The sequence below is a fragment of the Chrysochloris asiatica genome, unplaced genomic scaffold, assembly GCF_000296735.1.
Source record: "Chrysochloris asiatica unplaced genomic scaffold, ChrAsi1.0 scaffold00132, whole genome shotgun sequence".
NCBI classification, from domain to species: Eukaryota; Metazoa; Chordata; class Mammalia; order Afrosoricida; family Chrysochloridae; genus Chrysochloris; species Chrysochloris asiatica.
In genome coordinates, this window is record NW_006408650.1 from 5,825,195 (window position 1) to 5,847,097 (window position 21,903).

At 48.4% G+C, this 21,903-nt stretch overlaps 2 protein-coding genes across 2 annotated transcripts; one reads left to right on the top strand and one right to left on the bottom strand.

The window, feature by feature from the left end:
• Positions 1-959: 959 nt before the first annotated feature.
• Positions 960-21,488, bottom strand: MFSD11 (major facilitator superfamily domain containing 11). Its single transcript, XM_006869545.1, has 14 exons — positions 21,143-21,488; positions 19,721-19,887; positions 19,149-19,204; positions 14,321-14,428; positions 12,973-13,052; positions 12,712-12,808; positions 11,164-11,222; positions 10,481-10,625; positions 9,102-9,142; positions 7,320-7,385; positions 5,135-5,260; positions 3,889-4,063; positions 3,026-3,161; positions 960-1,124 (listed from the first exon to the last, which is right to left on the bottom strand). Exons 2-14 carry the CDS (start codon positions 19,814-19,816, stop codon positions 960-962), a joined length of 1,350 nt encoding a protein of 449 aa, XP_006869607.1. The 5' UTR covers positions 19,817-19,887; positions 21,143-21,488.
• SRSF2 (serine/arginine-rich splicing factor 2) lies at positions 21,074-21,871 on the top strand. Its single transcript, XM_006869544.1, has 2 exons — positions 21,074-21,435; positions 21,568-21,871. The coding sequence occupies exons 1-2, from the start codon at positions 21,074-21,076 to the stop codon at positions 21,869-21,871; spliced, it is 666 nt and encodes a 221-aa protein (XP_006869606.1).
• The last annotated feature ends 32 nt before the right edge of the window (positions 21,872-21,903 follow it).

Here is a 21,903-nt window from a genome sequence, read left to right on the forward strand (position 1 = left end):
AAAATCCTCTCTAATAAATGTGTTTCGATTTTTAGATATGCTTTTCTTCACTTAAGAGAGTCATGTTTCTAAGACTGAAAACAATTTTTACATCATTTAGTACTACCGGTAGTCCCTGGCTTACGACATACTTGAGTTTACAACAAGCTGCACTTAACGTCTGTCCATTTTTTTTTTTTTTGGTGGTGTGGATACATCTTCTGGCTAGAAACATGTACAGCATACAGCGCTATAGGGCATAATCGGATGATGTTATCGTTCCCATGACAACCCCGAGGCCAAATACACACCGGGCTCACACAGATCCGTACGCTAAAGGCAATAATTATGGAAACTAAAACAATGAAGTATTCGACTTCATGCTAGAACTGATTTATGATGGAGTCGTCGGATTGGAACACTGTCGTAAGTCAGGGACTCTCTGTACTTAAATGATCACTCCGTGCTATGAACTGCAAGGTAAAAACACTCATTGAATCAAAACGTTTAGAGAGGAAAAGAGTGCAAATCTTTTCAAAGTTAAGAAGTCCATTTCAGCTCCTCATTATTCATATCTCAATGTCCTTTGCAGACACACATGTGGGGTGGCACATGCTCACTATTACAATATAGTAAAGCACCCCCACACTCAGTACCCAGCAAGGATCTATTTTAAATTGAAGAAGGACCTTTCAATGAGAACAGGAGGGAGAAGAAAACACTGACTGCAAGTAACAGGAGAAAGTTGAATCGAAAAACATCATTGAACAATTATAATCGACAGATCAGATTTCCCTTAAATATCTACTGTCTGTAAACTCGAATCCAGACACTGGCTGCCTTAACAGTCTTAACTCTTTGATTTCCACCTTGAACATCACCCGACATGGAGGGGGAATGATTGATTGGTGGCCTCTCCCCGCCAGCATTCCACCATTAACTCGAGTTCGGAAGAAGCTCGCCTCTCACTGGCTCCCTGGTCAAATGCTTCGGTAGTCAGAGCTCCGGGCTACGAAGGCGGCAGCTTGCCATTCCACAGAGAAGAAAGAGATCGTTCCGAAAAACCCAAATATCACCATGACCAGGAGTTGCCAGGGGAGGAGAAGATAGTTGCTGTAGAAGAATGCCACGGCTGCACAGATGGACTACGAACAAACAAGATAGACAGGTCACAAAGTGAGGACAGGTCACTGAACGGAGCAGCTTCATGGCTGAGTCGGGGGCCCTACCACTGTCCGACCCAGCGCTCGACTGCTCCAGGCAGCACCGTCCCTGTCCCGAGATAGGACTATGGTGGTATGCTATGGAGTGGATTCTGACTTGGAGCGACCCTGCGGGAGCAGAAAACCTCAGCTTTCTCCCATGGAGGAGCTGGGAGTTTCCAACTGCTGATCTTGAGGTTCGCAGCCAAACTCGTAACCACTACGCCACCAGAGCTCCTTAGATAGGACTGTACTAGTCACCAACCCCAGCAACCACCACTGACAGCTGGTGATGTGACAATCTTTGCTACTGAAAGCAGTGTGGTGTGAAGGTCAGAGCACACACAGGCAGCTCCCTCGTAGATACCTCTTCCCACTCCCGGGACGTAGAAGATTCTGCTCACAGTGACCCTGGGCCGGAGGAGAACTGCTCCACGGTGTTTCTGAGACGCTAAGTCTTTACTGAAGCAGCCAGCCTCATCTTTCTCCGAGGGGACAGCTGGTGGGTTAGAACCGCCAACCTTGCAGTAAACGGCCCAATGCCTCACCCAGAGCACCACCAGAGCACCCTCCTGGACCCGTAAAGCTAAGAACTGGATGCACCTGCTTCGACTGGCCTACCGGCAGAGTCCGAAACAGACCTGGTTTGTAGTGTGGGATGCCTGTAGTGAAACAAGGTGCGCACACAGTGAGACCACGAACAGGAGTCCTGGGGTGGTGTTGCAGGATAAGCCTGGACTGCTAACAGCAAGATCAGGGATCAAACCCACCTGATGCTCCTCGGAAACCCTACAAGGTGGACAGGAGTCAGAGCCGACTCGACAGCAACGAACAACAACATATTACGAATAAGTGGAACTCCGGTACCTAAGGGAGGCCATGTCTAATTGAAGCCGTAGAGACCAGAATGTGAAAGCTCTTATCCAAATAAGCGGGGGAAAGAAATCACACTACTCATTGCTTTCTTAATTCTCATCAAACAGCCTTTTAAAGGATGTTCAGACTGCATTAACCATAATATGGTGACTGGCTGAGGAAACCAGTTCCTATGCTAGGCTGCTAACCCAAAAGTTGGGAGGTTTCAGTCCATCTAGAGGTAGCTCAGATGAAAGGTCTGCTGATCTATTTCAGAAAAATCAGCCTGAAAACCGAATGAAACGCAGTTCTCCTGACACACACGGGGCACCATGAGTGGGATCTACTTATGAAAAATCATCCACTGAGAACCCTGTGGGCACAGTTCTACTCTGACACACACGGGGCACCATGAGTGGAATCTACTTATGAAAAATCATCCACTGAGAACCCTGTGGAGCCCTTCTACTCTGACACACATGGGGCACCATGAGTGGAATCTACTTATGAAAAATCATCCACTGAGAACCCTGTGGGCACAGCTCTACTCTGACACACACGGGCACCTACTTAGTAACGGAGAAGAGCAGGCTAAGTGGTTGGGCAGAAGCCCCAAGACTATGGCACTTAGTTCCCTTTTCAGGTCTGGAATGGAATTCACCCCGTGGCTTACTTTTCAGCCAAATAACAGACAGTTCTATAAGGGGAACAACAACGCTAGGGAGGTAGAAACTCCTTAGAATCATCAGCCATTTGAGATGGTAAGGGCAGCAATTACCCAAGGGCAGAGTTCAGAAAGATTAGGAAAGGAGAAGGAATGGAAACAGGAAACACAGGAGGAAGTGGGATGAGTGAGGGCATTGTAATCAATGAGATGACACAAAATGTGTGGAATTGTTGAAAGGGAAACTGATCTGCCCAGTAATCCATCACCGATTCACAACAAAAAGGTAAAATAACTAAGTACACACAGTCTGAGAAGGGGATACCTGGACAAATTTGAAGACTGCGAACGCTGGTGCACTGTCTTCAGAATACAGGAAGCCTAGGATGCTCAGCAGTTGGGTATTGAAGCAGCTGTCTCCGAGCCCCAACAGGAAACTACAAAGGATGGCAACTTCTTTGCTAAAAAACAAAACAAGACACAGATGAACATAGTGCTGAGTATCACCAATATTTACTAAAGTTCTTTCAAATGTAGGAACTAAAAAAGAAAGGTACCCCACCCACATGGGCATTTTACTTTTGAGTTTTCCACACTTCAACAAGAACACATATTGGAATGTACCCAAAAAAGAACTGACCCACAAACTCACTCACGTCTACATTCTAGAAAACTGGTCTACTAAGTATTCGAGAAACAACTGCTGTTGCTGGGGGCCTGGGCGCCCCTTGGATTTGTGCATCTAGACATAAATGGCTTCGTCAAGAACTAATCTGTGAGCTAAGGACACTGAGACAATCTCAGCAAAGTCTATGTAAACAGCTGAAAGGGCTTGACCATCTGCCCAGCTGGCAAATTCTTCCTTGTTCCTGTCTGTTCTTCCTCCAGCCCCTAATATTCCTCAGTATTGCACTGCTCAAGCAGCAGAGCTATAAGATCCAAATCAGATCCTAGGTGCCCCTAAAAAAAAAGACTTGTTAAATGGAGAGCAATATTTGGGGAAGGGGGAGGCTAGCATCCCAAAACTAACTTGAGATTCTCCTGGATTCTTATTTAAACACATCCTGATCACACTAACACTTGACAGATGAGCTCAGGAAAGAACAGACTGTCCACAGAGGGTCAGCGGCTCCAGCTAAAATCTTGCCACCCTCCCTTGGATGACCCGAGAAACAGCCACCGCTGTACCTGGGATTGATGTAAGCGCTGCTATCCGTTCCTTCGATGGGAGCAATGGGGGCGTCCCCAGGCATGTTGAGAAATATTAAGTAAAAGGCTACAAAGTGCACCAGGATGCCCAATAGCACAACCGGGTTTCTGCCAAAGCGATTGTTCTTGCTCAGTAGGCCAAAGAGGCTTCCACCTACAAAGTGAGGACAGCAGGATGTTATGAACAAGAAGCCAAGGGATAAATATTCTCCAGTGATCAGGCCTCCAAGGAACCCAACACCTCAGCACTTGCAGACAATGCAGACCAAAGGACAACTGTTGTGGTTGTGTGCTATTGAGTTGCTTCCAACTCACAGTGACCCTACATAGGGTTTCCGAGGAGTGGCTGGTGAGCTTGAACCACCGACCTTGTGGTTAAAACTGACCTTGTGGTCCAGCTCATTAACCTGCAGTGCCACACGAGAAGTCTCAAATGTCAACTTGTAGGACAAAAGAGAGGCAGCCAAATCAGTGTCATTCCCATTCATTGATGCTCCTGTAGTTCTTCCCTGTGAATTACTGTACCACCCAAAAGTGTCACCTTTTACCCTTTGATCTTTATCAGAGAATAGAATAAAAAAGTGGGAGCAACTTATCAGGTCCTACACAAAAGAGCCCCCTGAGTCGATCTGAATCAATTTGCCATGTTTTTACTATAATCCTTATCAAAGGAGCCCTGGTAGCTCTGTGGGATGATAAGCACTGGGCTGTTGACAGCAGGGTCGGCAGTTCAAACCTACCAGCCACTCCCTGGGAGAAAGTGGAGACTGTATGCTCCCATAAAGACTTACTTACAACCTCAGAAACCCGACACAGAGTCACTATGAGTCAGAACTGCCTCAACAGCTCTTCACAACAAAACAATGTGGACTGAGTTGTGTCCCCACAAATATGTGTTGTAAATCCTAATCCCTATAACCTCCACAGGTTGAGTCAGTTCTGACTCATAGCAACTCTGCTGTATAGGGTTTTCTTGCAACGGCTGGTGGGTTTGAGCTGCCGGCCTTGCGATTAGCAAGCCAGTGCTTATGTCACATTCATATGTATCATACATATGTTACAACTGTGATCACAGAAAAACAAAACAAAGACCTACTAGCTGGGGAGAAAATAAACATGGAAAAGGAGAAGGGCAGGGAGAGAGAAAGGCCGTGCACTTCAGGGTTCAAATGTAATCTTAACAAACTGACTTTCTCTGTAATGCAGACTTTTTTTTGTAACCAACCTAGAATCTCTCCAATGCCGATGAAGATGCCCGAGAGTCCAATGAGGCTCTTCTCTTCTGTCCCAAAGTCATTGACAGCGCCGATGCACGTTCCGTAGACGCCAGAGAAGAACGTCAATTCCAGACCTTTAGGAGACAGTGGAATGTGAGTGGGCCCTTCCCCACTCTCACAGAAAACACAAGGCACGTGGCCTGACCCGATGTTCCATAAGCACAGCACGACCTGAGGCTGCGTGACTGATGGAATGGAGGAGTTCACCACAATGTGGCAGCTGTTGCATATTTGAAGCAAAAATATACAAACCAGATGTGCAAAGGCATCTCTGTGTCTAAAACGGTGACCTGTGGGCACTGGCAGGGACTGAGATGGGCAGAGGATGTAATTCACAAGATGGCGAGTGGACTCCAACACGCCTGTGACCCTATTAGCTTTCCCAGGAATGGGAATGCATGCCCAAAACAGCAGTGCACGCCACCCAATTTTGTTGTGAAGTGTGTCGAGTCTATTCCGACTCACAGCAACCCTGTATGGAGTTTCCAAGGAGTGGCTGTGGGTTTGAACCGCAGACCCTGCGGTTAGCAGTCCAGTGCTTTATCTTGCAGCACCACACCAGGACACCTAACACACAGTAACACTTCCTGAATCCCTTTGTCCTCAGAAAATTCCAAACATCTAAAGAGCAGTAAATCAGAAGAGTTCCTTGTCTCCTTCATGTGACAGAGCCGTAGCTGTAAAATTTAAGGTGTTTAGTGTGTATTCTAAGGTGTCCTGATGGCGCCACGGTAACACACTCTGCTAACTGAAGTTGGCAGTTCAAACCCACCCAGCAGCTCCAAGGAGAAAGAGCTGGTACCCTGACTCCCAGAAAGATTACAGTTAGAAAGCCTCAGGGGGCAGTTCCACCCAGTCGCACGGAGTCTTGAAGGGTCAGAATCCAGACCACCGCACCAACAACAGTGTTTACTCTGGACTCTCTGGTGGTGTAAACAGTTAAGCACTTGGCTGCTAACCAAAAGGATGGAGGTTCGGTCCCCTCAGAGGGGTCTCAGACGAATGGCCTGGTAATCTACTGCCAATAAAGAAACCAGCCACTGAAATCCCCGTGGGGCACAGTTCTGCTACGATTGCACATGGGGTCACCATGAGCTGTAGCTGACTGGCACTGTGGGATAAAGCTCTGGACCACAAGGTCAGCTTGAGCCACAAGGTTGGCGGTTCAAACTCACCAGCCACTCTCCTTGGAAGCCACTCCATAGTGACAGGGTTGCTATGAGTTGGCACCAACTTGATGGCACTTAACAACAACTACAACAACACTAGCTACTAGTTTGGTTAATGTCTACTCTATTTAGCCTGAACAGATTTTGTACCCTATGAGTCAATTCTGACTCATAGTGACCCTGTATAGAGTTTCTGAGGAGCAGCTGGTGAGCTTGAACCGTCAACCTTGTAGTTCAAACCGACCTTGCAGTGCAGCTCATTAACCCGCAGTGCCACACCAGGACTCCTCCATCCTAAGATTGATCACCTATCAGCACACCGCGTGATCATGTGGTCACTCCGTGAAATGTCGGAAATGATCTTCATCCATTGAAAGCTACAGGGAGGCAGTCACAGGGAGTTTTCTGTATGCTCCGTGTTGTCCCATAATCACTAAGTAACTATGGTAGAAGAGCCTCAGCGCGATGGACTGACAGTGACCGCAGCAGGACCAAGCTCTAGCTCAACAGCACCTAACAACAACAACAACAACAGAGTCTCCAAAGATGGTCCCAGTGGACGACCCCTTCCAGTTCTTGTGCCTGGACATAGAACCCTCCCCCACCGAATGTGGGCAGGCCCTGGGTCTTGCTTTGAACAATGCAGATGGCAGCACAGACTTGCTGGGCCAGTTCCAGGCCTACATATCAGAATGCAGGAAGGCCGGCCTTCCTCTCTGGAGGAAGGGGTCACCTGGAGGGATCTCTGTGACAACAAGGGAGACAGGCCCAGCCTTGCGGCAGACATGGGCAAGACACTGGCAGTTCCAGTCTCAGTCACACTTTGTCAGTAGCCACACAGACCCCAACTGAGGTGACCAAAAGCAGCGCCCGACTGGGCCTCAGCCAGTGAGCAGTAACTACACGGTGGATGTCTGAAGCTCTTACTGTTGCCAGGCAGCAAGAGAACCATGGGAGGACCTACCTGTGTAAGCAGTGGTCACGCTAAGAAGGAGCATCTCTTTGGTGACACATAACTTCAGAGACTTTTCTGTAAAAACAGAGGAGTACTAGATTAGATCTGAACTCAGGAAACAAATATTCGAAACTATTCCTTCAACCAGAAAACCCTTTGTTCAAGAAGGCCAGTAAACCAATACTTTGGGGCAGCAGCTGACGAGGCCTCTTAACATGCTCAAAGTGTAGGCTCCAGAAAGAAAACCTGTCAAGTATTGAAATGTATCCTAGTGTTCCATTTTCTTCAATGTAATCTCTAGCTATTATAAATTAAAAAAAAAAAAAAAAAAAAACACAAATTCAGTGAGATCACTAATGGTTAGGCTATTGTAGGGAGTCAGCATCTGGCGAAGTGCCAAACCCCAGAGGCATTATCATGGGACAGCTTCCAGACTGGACTCAAGAGTCATGGGGCAGCTTCGTAATGATCTAGTACTGGCCACCACTTCCTTGGGCATCTGAGACTAGGAACTTGAATTCTGCCTATTTGTTTCTTAGTTGTTGTTAAGTTTCATCAAGTCAGTAGTGGCTCATAACAATGCTCTGGTAGGGTTTCCAAGGAGTAGTTGGTGGGTTTGAACTGGCGACTTTGTGGTTAGTATTCCAGTGCTGATCTTGCAGCACCACACCAGGACTCCTGTTTCTCACTATAATCATCCTAATGTTAGCTTTTCCTCTGTTGAATTGAGTTGCAATCTTAATGAATTTACTTCCTGAAATTTTACAGGAACCCCTGGGCCAAAAGTGACCATGCTTTGTGTCAACTGTCCTGGGTCCCAGCTAATTAGGTCAAGAACCAACACTCCCACCAAAGCCAACCTGCAGGCTTAGTCATTAGCCATGAAGGAGTCCAGTGACCTAAAGGGAGTTACACAAGAATGTGCCCCCCACCACCCCCCACCCCCCCGCAAAGCTGCTTCCTGCTGGAGAGTAACTGCCTCTGTCAGAGGCTCTCTCCTGGGGAAACAAAGCAAGAAGTGGCCACATGGCGCCTGTTTCTGAAGAAGCCTCCAGCTAGTCCTGATGAAAATGGCTTGCTCTGTCTGTCAGACAGCAGGGGCTCAAACCCCTTACGAGCTGGTTAACCTTGGGTCACACATTTGCTGTCTCTAAGCCTCAGCTTTTCTCATCTGTGAAATGGGAACAATACCAAAGCCTAACCCACTGCCGTCGGATGGATTCTCTCTCATCATGACCCTCTGGGACAGGGTAGACCTGCTCCTCGGGTTTCTGAACTTGTCCATCTTTATGAGAGCAGGTGGCCTCATCTATCTCCTGAGGAGCGGCAGGTGGGTTTGAACCACTGACTCAGTGGTTAGCAGCCCACATGAAACCCACTGTGCCACCAGGGCTCCTTAGGGATCCTAAGGGGTGTATGTTACAAGCCAGGCATGGGATGGGGAGAATGAACTGAAGTGAAACATGGGACGAGCCCAGCAGTGTGTCCTTGGCTAGGGATCAACTCTGGAGCCTCGCTACTAGCTCTCTTTCGATGCTGAGAGCTAACAGTCTCCCACTGCCCTTCCTTTCTCCCAGCAAACCCCCAGCTCCTGAGAGAACCCCAACTCCCAGCTGTCTCCCTCACACAGTCATTTCAGTGGGCAGTGTGTCCCATTACAGAGCTCTTGACTGAAAAGGCTAGCATAGTTCCGAACGGCCTACCTGCACAGATGAAAATATTGGAGGAATCCTCAACCCAAAGTTACCAGGGAAAGGGGGAAAGACAGCCGTCCCTGAAAAGATTACTTACTAAATGCATCCACTGCCTTTGTCATATTGTTCTGGGCAGACCTGATTTATAAAAAAAAAAAAGGAAACATTGGTATTTTTTCCCTTCAAAACTGAAAAGAGAACAGAAATATGACCACATTTTCCTTGAAGTTTGCAAAAGGTCTGTCTGCTCCATGGTCTGTCAAATACTTCCAATGGCCCTCAGTGCCTACCCCCAAGTCCCCCCAGCCCCCCGCCCCAGGGTCTCTGTCTCACTGAACTATTTTAAATGCTCCTTGTTGTTGTGATGCCGTTGAGTCGGTTCCGACTCATAGCGACCCTGTATAGGGTTTCCAAGAGCGGCAGGTGGGTTTGAACTGCCAATCTCATGGTTATCAGTCCAGTGCTTACCCTATAGCACCACTCCAGGGCTCAGAGTGCCTGGCGGCTCTAATTTAATCTGATCGGAGTGCTTAGGACTCAGAGCAACGCTAGAAAACAGCAGACCTGAGCCGATGGTAACAGGCCTGGGTGGGGCCTTTCTGAATTTTCCCTTTTTATAAGCAGTGAGGAGAATTCTGCTAAAAACCAGACCTTACTGATTGTTTTCTGATCCAAACTCTTATGGTCTCCTCCTGCCTGCTGTCCTGGAGCTTTTTTCTCACTACGCTTGAACCCTGGTCTTGGCAACGGTCTTCAATGTTGCCTGCTTTCTGTTTCTCTAGCATTTACTTTGATCTTCTCCTGTATGTTTATTGCCCATCCTCCTGCCACAAAATTAAGCCCCTGTTAGGGAATGAATTGTGTTCCCCAAAAACGTGTGCTGTAGACCAACCCTTATAAACCCACAGACATCGGTTCTGACTCACAGCCACCCTATGAGACAGTCAAACTGTTCTATTAGGGATTCTGAAATGGAACGTCTTTATGAGAGCAGGTGGCCCCACCTTTCTTCCGCGGAGCAACTAGTGGGTTTGAACCGCCAGCCTTGTGGTTAACAACCTGACACTTAGCCCACTGCAGCACCTTTAAGTCAGAGCAGAGACTGTTCACAATTTAACCTTGTGAGCCTGTGTCCCTGCTTGTAAAAACACATGGGGCTGGGTGCCTGCTCAACAGGACCAGCTAAGGGAGGCCTCCAGAAATTAAGAGGATTTCTGGACCCATACAGGGCCACACAAGCTGCCCGCAGTAAAGCTGAGGGATCCTCAACCCAAAGTTACCAGGGAAAGGTTAGGCCCACATCTCCCTTAATACATCCTTTCTCTTCTCCCTTGTCCCCTCTGCTTCACAGCCTTGCCCTTTGGTCTACTGAGGCTACCTACAGAGAATATCTGATGATCACTTAGGGCTAAAAGGCTGGTTATCTCTGGACCAGAACGAGATTTAAGATAGAAGGAATGGTTCCCAACTCCTTACTCATTGACTTCCGGGTCCTGGTCATCAGAAGATTCCTCTTCTCCTAGGATGTTTTCAGAATCTGGTTTCCTAATGAGAAAGAAAAGAACTGTCCCCACAAGGCTAATCACTGTCAGGGCAATAAACACTGTTCTTCGGTCACTCTCTGGGGGGACAAAAGAGAAGAAAGTAGATAGCATCGCTCGCATGTACAATTCCAGAATCAGAGTTATGTTCAGAAGTGGCTGGTCGCCACCACAACTCTACCTCGTCAGATTTCTACTTTAGGACAAGGAGGTAACGTGAGCCCTCCACTTGTATCCTCCTGGTAGAGTAACACCGGGGACCCGTAAACAGAGAGAAGAGCAGCATGAGACCCCGATCACATTCTTTTTAAATCCAAGATGAGCACAGGTACATCTGAAGAGAGTTTCAAGGTCTCCTGACAATTGGCTAACACACGGGTCAGAGCGTTAACTGTCTCCATTTCTTGAGTTGTTACTTGAAGCACAGACATAAACGGCCCCCAAGTTTAACCCCCTTAATCCAGGGAAAGAGGTGACTAAGCAGTAACGCTGAGAGTCCTTCAGATACCAAGGCTCATTGGAACGATGTTTGAACAGAGAAATAATGAGTATTTACGGAATTATTTTATTATTTTTTTTTGTTTTAAATGTAACTAAGTAAAGGGAATACAAACAAACCTGATATGTGAGTTTTCCCTTGCCACGCAAAATATATGAAGAGATTTCCAAAGAACAAGCTGGGAGGGAAAGAAAAAAGGGAGGAGAGGGCATCAGGAAATTGTTTTTAAGATCGATGGGGCTTCAAACAATTTTCAAAATCTGTTAAACAGAGAAAGTGCGAAATGGCCCGCCTACATCCTTTTAAAAGTGTCTACCGACCCTAGGTCGCTGAAAAGTATCCATGCGGCTCTTTCTCAGAAATTTCTGAGAAATGTAACCCACTCAGATGGGATGTGGGTCCTGATCCACCTGACTGTAATCTGATCTCCAGAGGTGTGACTCACTTTGAAGCATGTGATTTATCGGAAACTCTGGCAATAGCTCCTAGGAACAAGTTTCTACTACTTTCAAAATCCAAAATTAAAAATAAATAAATAAATAAGAATCCTAAATTTTAAACAACCTTGGTGGAAAAAACTAACCAACCAACAAAATGATTTCGCTGTCTGCATCCAATTGGATGCTTTAGTTAATGAACTCAGGAAGAAACCATCTGCTCTATCTGCCCTGAGAGCAGAGGTGCGGCCTTTGTGAAGCCCTGTAAATGCCAACGTTTTAGGGACGACCCGTGAAGGGGTCCAACGAGCTGATATCCAGGTCAGGGGTTGCTTTGCAATTTGGAAGTCTATGGTGTGCTGTAGGTCTTCAGTGCTGATAGAGACAGTTCATCAATTGCTACCAGGTAGCCAAGGAGCCCTGATGGCACACCACTTAAGCACTCAGCTGCTAACTAAAAGGTTGGTGGTTTGAACCCACCACTCCGCAGGAGAAAGTGGCGGTGGTTGGCTCCCATGTACACGATGGCCTAACCCAGCAGGGCAGATCTACACTGTCCTGTAACGTAGCTGTGAGTTGGAGGCCATGAGCTTTTTTGTGTTTCATCAGGCAGTGCAGCGCACGGGGAAGGGATAGGCTTTGAAACTGAGACAATGACAGTTTCAATCAGAGATGTGACTTATGGTTTAAGCCCGTTTTCTCATTTGTGGAACACACAACATGCCAGTGGATCTCACCAGGGTGTGGCAGGGGTCATGCCAATTTAAGTCAAGTCCACTCTGACTTTCAGCGATCCCTTGTGGCACAGGAGAACTGCCCCACAGGGTTTCCAAAGCTGGGATCTTGATGGACAGAAGCAGACTCCTACATCTTTCCTCCCAGGGAGCGGGCTGGAGGGTTCAAACTGATGACCTTCTGGTTAACAGCCAAGCACCAGCGGTCCTTATGCATTTTAAGCAATTCCAGAAAACTCTGAATCTTTACTAAATGCAGCAGGGTCCTGGTGTGGCTGTAGGTAACTGCAAGGTTGGTGGTTCAAACCCACCAGCCACTCCTTAGAAACTCTATACAGGGTCGCTGTGAGTCTGAACCGACTCAACAGCATTCAACAACAATATGCAGCAAGGAACGTAAGTCACATACTGTGGAGAATTTGAATTTTAGCAAAATGACGATCTAAAAGAAAGGTGGTAACAAAAATAATACATTTAGCTACCAAAGGAGGATTACCTGGACTGTAAGAGAGCCCAGAAAATGCCGCTGTTCCTCCCAATAGTGTGCTCATCTGAATTGATTGTCAGGCAGTTTCCTTGTGCCGTCCAGAGGACTAGGATTCAAATCACAAGTTGATCACCATCGGGAGATTGCTGGCTAGGCCTGGCGTACCCAACCCATAAACGATACCCTTAGTCAGCCCTCCCTGTCCCCTCCCCCTCCCCCCCAGGGACACCACCACCAGCAGAGTAAGGAGACAGAAATACAAATGCCTACCAGCAGCTGCAATTCCAATGAAAACGGAGGCCGTGTAGAAGGACCACGGGAAAGGCTGGATAAAAACGGCAATGTACACGCTAAAATATAACAGGTCAATGGATTATGGTCAAACAGTATCTGCAATCGGATGCCAAGCATGCCTGCTAGGACTTCACTAGGAGGAGGGCTCACACCTTCTAAGGGAGCCTGGAAAACACCTCTCTGGATTTGAGGAAAGGGACAAACGCAAGCCACTCAGTCCATAATCTCTGATTTCATACGTGTGAAAGCACAAGCTGACGGATGGTGTGTGCTGACCTTTACCAAGAGCTTAGTGCACGGTAAGGCTGCATGGAGCTCTAGAGCCCCAAAGAAAAGGGTCATGATTTCACTGGATTCTAGGCAGGACATGACCCGTCCAAATTCGCATTATCTCCTTGAAAGCTCTTTTCAATTCTCTTAGAAATCGATTTTGGGTGCTAGTTTCAAGACCGTGGAGTCCTGGTGGCACTGCAGGATAAGCACTAGACTGTGAACCTCAGAGTAAGCAGTTTAAATCCCCCAGTGGCTCTTTGGGAAAAAGATGAGGCTTTCTGCCCTTGTAGAGATTTACGGCCTCAGAAACCCTGTACAGGGTTACTCTAAGTCATAGGTGATTCAATGGCAATGCATTTGGCTTGGTTTGGTATTTTCAATGCCAGTTAAGCAAAAGCAAACATTCACACATTCTCTCACATGGGATTCCTGAACAATTAAGACTTCTCTGAAGAAAAGAGTCATATACCCACAGTCCGGTCAGTTCAAGCCATCAAGTTCTCATTAATAGGTGTGTGCTGTTAAGAACCGTTGAGTTGGTTCCAACTCATAGTGACTCTGTCTAAGGTTTCTGAGGAGTGAGTGGTGGGTTTCAAATGCTGACCTTGAGGTTAGCAATCCAGTGTTTATCCCGCAGCGCCATACTAGGACTCCTATTAAAAAGACAGCCCCCGACTTACGACAAATTTGAGTTTTGTTTTGTTTTTTTTATACATTATTGTTAGTAATCAAGGAGCTCTGGTAGCGTAGTGGTTACGAATTGTGCTGCTAACCTCAAGCTCAGCAGTTCAAAACTACCAGCTGTTCTGCAGGAGAAAGTTGAGGCATTCTGCTCCCATAAAGATTTACAGCCTCGGAAACCCTGTGCAGGGTCACTATGAGTCGGAACCGACTCCACGGTACTTAATAACAACAACATTGTTAGTAATCACTTTTAAACAAGGTATTCAACTTACAAGAGAACGGAAGCCCGTTGCAGCGTACATGTGCTAGAATGAATGAGAAGGTACTGTCAATCAATAGATGAGCGACATCAGATGCTACAACTTACCTGTAAAACAGACCACTTGCAAACATAGAGAGCTGAGGGCCCACAATGGCAACCACAGATGGTGTAATCAAGTTTGAGGCAGAGAATACTCCGTAAATAATCGCCATGCTGTGCACATAACACACAAAAGGAAGATTAAAGACTTTGGGGGCTCTGCCTCAAAAATTTACTTCGATTTTTTTTCATAAACATTCACAATTTTAGTCAGAATTGATTAACGCATTATTAAGCTTAATACCATATTAAACTTTTCACTTGTACTTAATACTGGTGGTGGTGGTGGTGATGGTAGTGTGCCATGGAGCATGGAGCAGGTTCTGACGCCTGTCAACCCTTTATCAGGTTTCTGAGGCTGTAAATCTTAACGGGAGCAGAAAGCCTCTCTTTCTCCTGCAGCTGGGTTGATAGTTTCCCCTTGCTGACTTTGTGGTTAGCAGCCCAACTTGTATCCCACTACGCTACCGGGTCTCCGGAACTTAATACTGAAGACCCCTGGATGAAGGAAGAGGCCGTGGCCGGTAAGGGGGAGATCAGTACGATAACATTAGGCGAGGGGTATACAAGGTATACATGTAAATCCAGACACAACCCTGCAATATCACAAACAACATAGGAACCTACGAGTGGACACTCAGCAGATGTGCAAGCTGAACAGGTATGGGCAGGCGAACGTGACTAAACCCATCACCATACGTGGGCCCGGCAGTGGTTAGCTGCTACATACGTGTTTCTATGTGTGGCATATATTCATCAATTTAGTAGAGCAAACAGAGGACCAAGTCATGGAAAACAAGCACCTTGAGGGAATGAGTCTCTAGGCTTGGAACTAAAGGCCACAGTCTGGGGGACAAGTCAACTGAAGAAATGGGGTTCACACAGACAACACTCTAGAGCTCACTGCGGTGGGCAGCCTGGGACACTATGAGCTAGTGAGCAGCTAGAGGCAACTCTTGGCCTCTTCCTTTGAGGAGGAAAAGAAGAGTGAAGAAAGTCAGATTCAATGAAACAATTCATCTAAAGGACAAGTGGACCATGTGAACCTCAGCCTCCGCCTTCCTGAGACCCGAAGAACTCGATGGTGCCTAACCCTAACTGCTACTACCAACTGTTCTGATCTGGACCACACAAGGTCCTGGGCAAACTGGGAGAAAAGAAAAATGTGGACCAAAATCCAGAATCATAGAAAGAGACCAGGTTTATAGATCTGACAGAGACTGGAGATACCCTGAGAAGATGGCCCTTAGTCACCCTTCAAACCTGGATCTGAGCCCACCCCTGGGGGTCACCTTTCAGGAAAACAACAGAGAAGTCAATAAAATGAACAGCAACCGTGAGACCAAAGGGAAAGAGGGGCAGATTCCTGTTTGGGGGACCCAGGAGGAGAGAAGGAAGAGCATCATTACATTGGGGGGATTGTAGTAAATGTCACAAAACAAAACAGGTCCAAATTATTGGAAGGAAAAAGGACTTGCTCTGTAAACTCTCATCCAAAACACACACAGAGTTCCTTGGAATCAGTTTGCCTGAATAATTAGAAACGCACTGTGTTGTTGCTAAGTGTTGACTCAGGGTGACCCTGTATAGGGCTTCCAAAGAGCGGCTGGTGGATTTAAACTGCCAACCTCACAGATAGTAGTATAGTGCTTCTCCTACAGCACCACACCAGGACTCCAGTAATGAATGCACTGTTACTGCTGCTCAGCACCGGGGAGTCATTTCTCACTCATAGTGACCCTGTAGAGGGTTTCCAAGGCTAGAAATCTTTACCAGGAGAGAAAGCCTCATTTTTCTCTTGCTGAGCAGCTGGTGGATCCAAACTACTGATCTTGAGGTTAGCAGCCCAATGCATAACCACCACACTACCAGGAGTCCTTAGTAACACACTGTTGTTGTTGTTAAGTGTCATTGAGTCGGTTCTGATTCATAGAGACCCTGTATAGGGTTTCTGAGGTGCAGCTGGTGAGTTTGAACTGTTGACCCTTCAGTTCAAACCAAATCCGCGATCCAGTGTTTATACTATAGCACCATAGCAGGATTCCAGTAATGTACTTTGTTGTTGTTATGTGCTGTTAAGTCGGTTCTGACTCATAGTGACCCTGTATAGGGTTTCCGAAGAACGGCTGGTGGGTTTGAATTGTTAACCTTGTGGTTTAAACAGACCTTGTGGTCGAGAGCTTATCCTATAGGACCACACCAGGACTCCAGTAACACACTTATTGTTGTTGTTGTTAAGTGCTGCCGAGTCGATTCTGACCCATAGCGACCCTGTATAGGGTTTCTGAGGAGCAGCTGGTGAGCTTGAACCGCCGACCTTGCAGTTCAAACGGCTTTGCAGTCTGGCGCATTAACCCACAGTGCCACCCCAGGACGTTGTAATCATAGCTAACTTCAGATATATTGACGTGGTTGGTAGAGTGGAGGGTCAGCATGAGATGGCGGCAGCAACGGACTCAAGTGTAATAAAGGTAGTGAGGTCAGTGCAGGGTCGGACAGCGTTTCGTTCTTTTGTACACAGGGTTGTTATGATTCGGAATCGACCCGACAGCACCTAACAGCTGCTAACCAGAAGATGGGCCACTAGTCAGCTGCTCCGTGGGAGAAAGATGTGCCAGTCTGCCTCTGTAAAGACCAAAGCCTTGCAAACACCTCTGTTCTACAGGGTCCCTGGAGCTGGAAGCTACTCCATGGCCAGGGGTATGCTGAGTACGTTACATGTATTTTCTCTTTCAACCCTAACAACTCTCTGAAGAAGGTACTGTAGTTATTATTTTACAGAAAATAATAATTTTCCAAAGGTCTAGCTGGTGACTCACTGGTGGTGGCTGGTCTCCAAGCCTGGCAATCTGACTCCAGAGCCCGCTGTCCGCCAATGTGCTCTACAAACAGCCTACAACTCCTGGCAAGCAGATGAAATTTCTCTACTATAAATATCAAGCACCAAGTTATAATTTGGTTAAGTCAGAATTCTCATTAACTCAACCTCACGGTCTCACTTATACTGTTAATCAACTACAGATCCAGTCCTAGTACGCAGATCTTATAGCAAAGTAAGAACAAAATCATTTCAAGGGTCCTGAGTTACTAGACACTATTAGAGGAGGACTGCTAACTGCAAGGTCAGCAGTTCAAATCCACCAGCAGCCCTGCAGGTGACACCTGAGGCTGGCCTCTCAGAAACCCTACACAGGGTTACCATGAGTCATAATCAACTCAACAGCAGTGGGTTTTTTTTTTAAGTTTTTATTGTGAATCGTTTACATGGGAGAATATTGTCTTTGCACCAGTGAGTTTTATTTATTTTTGGTTTATTATATATAAAAGGATTCATGGCAGCTCTGTAGGGTTAAATGCTCAGCTGCTACCTGAAAGGTCAACAGTTCAAATCCACCAACTGCTCCTTGGGAGACAGATTTGACAGTCTGTGTCTGCAACGATTTATAGCCTTGGAAACCCTACAGGGTGGCTCTGAGTCAGAAATGGATCTATAGCAGTGGGATGTTTGGGGTTTATTATTTTTAAATCCACCATAAATTCTTCCTTTAGCTTTTATGACTCTCCTATTATCAAAATTTCTTTAAAGTACACATAAAAGCAAGGTACTACAAAACGTTGTGGTATATTACAGTCATTTACAACAAAGAGCATCATCCCACCTCCTTACTCTACATTAGGAGCCCTGGTAGCCCAGTGGTTAAGTGCTGGGTTGCTAACCAAAAGGTCAGTAGTTCAAACCCAGCAACCGCTCCTTGGGAGGAAGATTTGGCAGGCAGTTTCTGTTAAGATCATTGCTGTTGTTATGTGCCATCAAGTCAATTCCAACTCAGAAAGACCTCATATAGGGTTTCTGAGGCTGTAAATCATTGCAGGAGCAGAAAGCCTCATCTTTCTCCTGTGGAGCGACTGGTGGGATCAAGCCACCAACCCTGCGGCTAATAGTCCAACACGTATCCTATAGAGCCACCATGCTCCCTTCGTAGAGATGACAGCTTTGGAAACCCCGTGGGGCAGAACTCCTGTACACTGAGTTCTCTGTGAGTCAGAAGCAACTAGATAGGCAACAGGTTTGGGGTTTGTTCTCAAATATCACACACAAAGGCCGGCTCAGGATAGTTTGTCGTGAAGTGAACCAAGTCAGAGGTGTGAAGAGTTGCTGCAATCCAGTATGTAACTAGAAGAAAATCAAAGAACTCGTTTGTGCTAGATACGAGGGAGCGTCAAAAAGTGCGTGGAAAATGGCATGAAAAGATGATGGAATTTTTCCACGCACTTTTGGAAGCCCCCTTGTATGTACTAGGTTCCCTTCCCACCTCTATTTACCCTAGTGTGTGGAACCTTGTGAAGGCTTTTGTGCTTCACTTTCAACATCTGTAAATCTGGAACTAAGCACTAGACACAATCACAAGGCTTCTGATGACAGTGTATTAATCGTTATGAAATTACAGCAACAGGAAGCCTAAAGGGCTCCGAATCACATAAAACATCCTTTACAGTAATCATGACAACCCTTGAGTGCTTATGAAATGTCAGACACTGTGCCAAGGGCTTCATACCATTATGTGAACAGGGTGACTGAACTCTTAGAAGGAACCTAAGATCAGAAGCCAGGATGTCAAACCCAATGTCTAATTCTACCTGAAGCCTATAGCTCATAACCTTTTCTCTATTATGTTTGCCCCTCCAGCCCCGCCCCTAGCCCCACCACAAGGAGTCTAGATCCTGGGATATAAGTAACCATCACTAAAGTTTATTTTATTGCTGGTGACTTTGATGGGACTTAAACTTTAACTACTGTTAAACGTGAAGTTACAGCCATTATAAGGTACAGTACCTGGTGTATGCGCTGCCTTGGAAATCCGTGCTGTTTAAACTCCTGATCACAGTTTGCTGTTTGAAAAATACAAGGAGTCAACGGCAACTTTTATGCAATCTCGTTTCCTGTTGAAAAGTCTGCTACCAAGCACGCAGAGGCAGAGAATGACATGAAAATTCACAACAAAGGGGCAATCACTACCGAGGCTTAATTAAGCAAGCTGAAAGCTGACTAGGAGCAAAGAAAAGGAGGAGAGAGAAGTGGGACAGACAGCTCCAACTGTGTCTTGGGTTTTATTTCCACAAACATCCAAAAGTCCTGGTGTAGCGCTTAATGCAGACAAGAAAGAAAAGAACTAGGCGAACATCCGAACCCCAAATCAAATCAGAAAAACAAACGGTCAGGTTTAACACTCATTCATGGAGAAGAAATTAAATCCAAGCTAACAATTACAAAACAAGGAAGAATAAATAGATTTGGGGAAACAAAGGGGGCAGCTTGAACGCCCTGTTACATATAATTAACGCTCATTCTCATTTCTGGAATGCACGATGACAGGCACTTCAAAGCAAGGACAGATTCCAACTCACCGCCACATTTCCACAAGTTTGAAAGGCGGTGAACATAAACATAAAAGCAACTCCTAAAACAATGATGTTGAAAAGCTTTTTAGATTCCGGGGACATTTTGGCTGGCTCTGCAAGAAGTCAGCAACCTCGGGCAGTCAGTTCTCCTTGGGGCGAACCCAGTGACAATCCTGAGGGGGAAAAGGAGATGACGAGACGAGCAGGCAGAACCCGGAGCAAGGCAGCCAAACTGTCAACTGCCCGTTCTTGGATCAGAACCACGGGTTCCAGGTGAAGTTGTCCCCGGGCAGAGTTAGGACATTCCTAGGATGAGATCCGAGAAGGAAGAGCCCACACCCGGAGAAGCGCCAAGAATGTCGCTGTTCCAGACTGAGGGGCCCACGAGGGGATTAAGGGGCCAAAGGCGAGCTCGCTGCGGCCGACACCGCCCCGCTCGCTGGACTCTGAGTCACGCGGGTCAGGCGACCCAGTCACCTGACAACCACCGCGGCGCCGGCCTTTCGGCCTGCTGGGAAATGTAGTCCCTGGCCGCGTGGGCCGAATGGACGCGTTGTGACAGCGTTGGCGCCGTCTGAAAAGGGGAGCGGAGTCAAGCTCCAGGGCCCAGCAAGTGGTTAGAATGGGGATGCCAGAAATGAGGAGTCCGGCTGCAGGGAGGGGTGGGGGGGGTGGCCGTCGCGGATTCTGAGGAAACCGAGAACACAAGGAAGCAAACGGGGTGTGTTTGTGAGTGCGTGCGTGTAAAACCTGACAGAGGCGTGGCTAAGGACCAAGTAGAAAAGCTGCGTGGACCTCGGATATTGGCATAAAAAAGAAGGCGGAGCGAGGAAGGCAGCACCGCCTCTTCCTCCTGCACGAGCGCTTCCGCAGTCTCCTGGCAGGCGGAAAGAGTGTTTCGCGGGCTTTCCAACCGCTAGTACAGTCCGCTCCCACCTCCCGCCAGCAGTGACTGCGCGCTTTTCGGCCCGTGCGTCGCACTCCGCGCAGGCGTGCCGGGCTGGAGGACGGGCGCGGGGCGGCGACGTTACGAGGCGTGGCAGAACGAGCCAATCAGAGGATTCATTTCCGGGTGGCGCGGGCGCCATTTTGTGAGTCGCGATATAAACGGGCGCTGGCGGCGCACCCGTCCAGTTGTCTCTCAGGTGGCGTCGGGAGCACTTCTCGCCCGCCCGTCTCGCGCTGCTAGCTTCTACCCCCGCCAACGTCTCCACGCGGAAAGCAACTGTTCTCGCCCAGGCGCGGCGTCGAGCCGAGCGACCGTAAAGAGGCCCTGCCGCCTCCGTCGACGCGCGCGGATATCACAGAGCGCTTCTTCCCGCCGCGCAGACCCGGGCCGCGGGCCCAGCCTCCGAAGCCATGAGTTACGGCCGCCCGCCCCCCGACGTGGAGGGCATGACCTCCCTGAAGGTGGACAACCTGACCTACCGCACCTCGCCCGACACGCTACGGCGCGTCTTCGAGAAGTACGGGCGCGTCGGCGACGTGTACATCCCCCGGGACCGCTATACCAAGGAATCCCGGGGCTTCGCTTTCGTGCGCTTCCATGACAAGCGTGACGCCGAGGACGCCATGGACGCCATGGACGGCGCCGTACTGGACGGCCGCGAGCTGCGCGTGCAGATGGCGCGCTACGGCCGCCCGCCCGACTCGCATCACAGCCGCCGCGGGCCGCCTCCGCGAAGATACGGCGGCGGCGGCTACGGCCGGCGGAGCCGCAGGTGAGCGCGGGGTCCCGGAGGGGGTGGTGCCTGGGGAAATGGCGGCGGGCCGGCCGGGCCATCATGGCGGCGCCGGGCGGGGCCGGGCCTAACGCCGCCTTCCTTCTTCCCTCCCTCCCTCTCCGCCCGCAGTCCTCGGCGCCGCCGCCGCTCCCGAAGCCGCTCCCGGTCCCGATCCCGCAGCCGCAGCCGCTCCCGCTACAGCCGCTCCAAGTCGCGCTCCCGCACACGCTCCCGCTCCCGCTCCACGTCCAAGTCGCGCTCGGCGCGCAGGTCCAAGTCCAAGTCGTCGTCGGTGTCGCGTTCCCGCTCGCGCTCCCGGTCTCGCTCCCGCTCCCGCAGCCCGCCGCCCGTGTCCAAGAGGGAGTCGAAGTCCCGCTCGCGCTCCAAGAGCCCCCCGAAGTCCCCGGAAGAGGAAGGGGCCGTGTCCTCCTAGAACAATGGTAATGGCGGCGGGGCGGCGGGAGG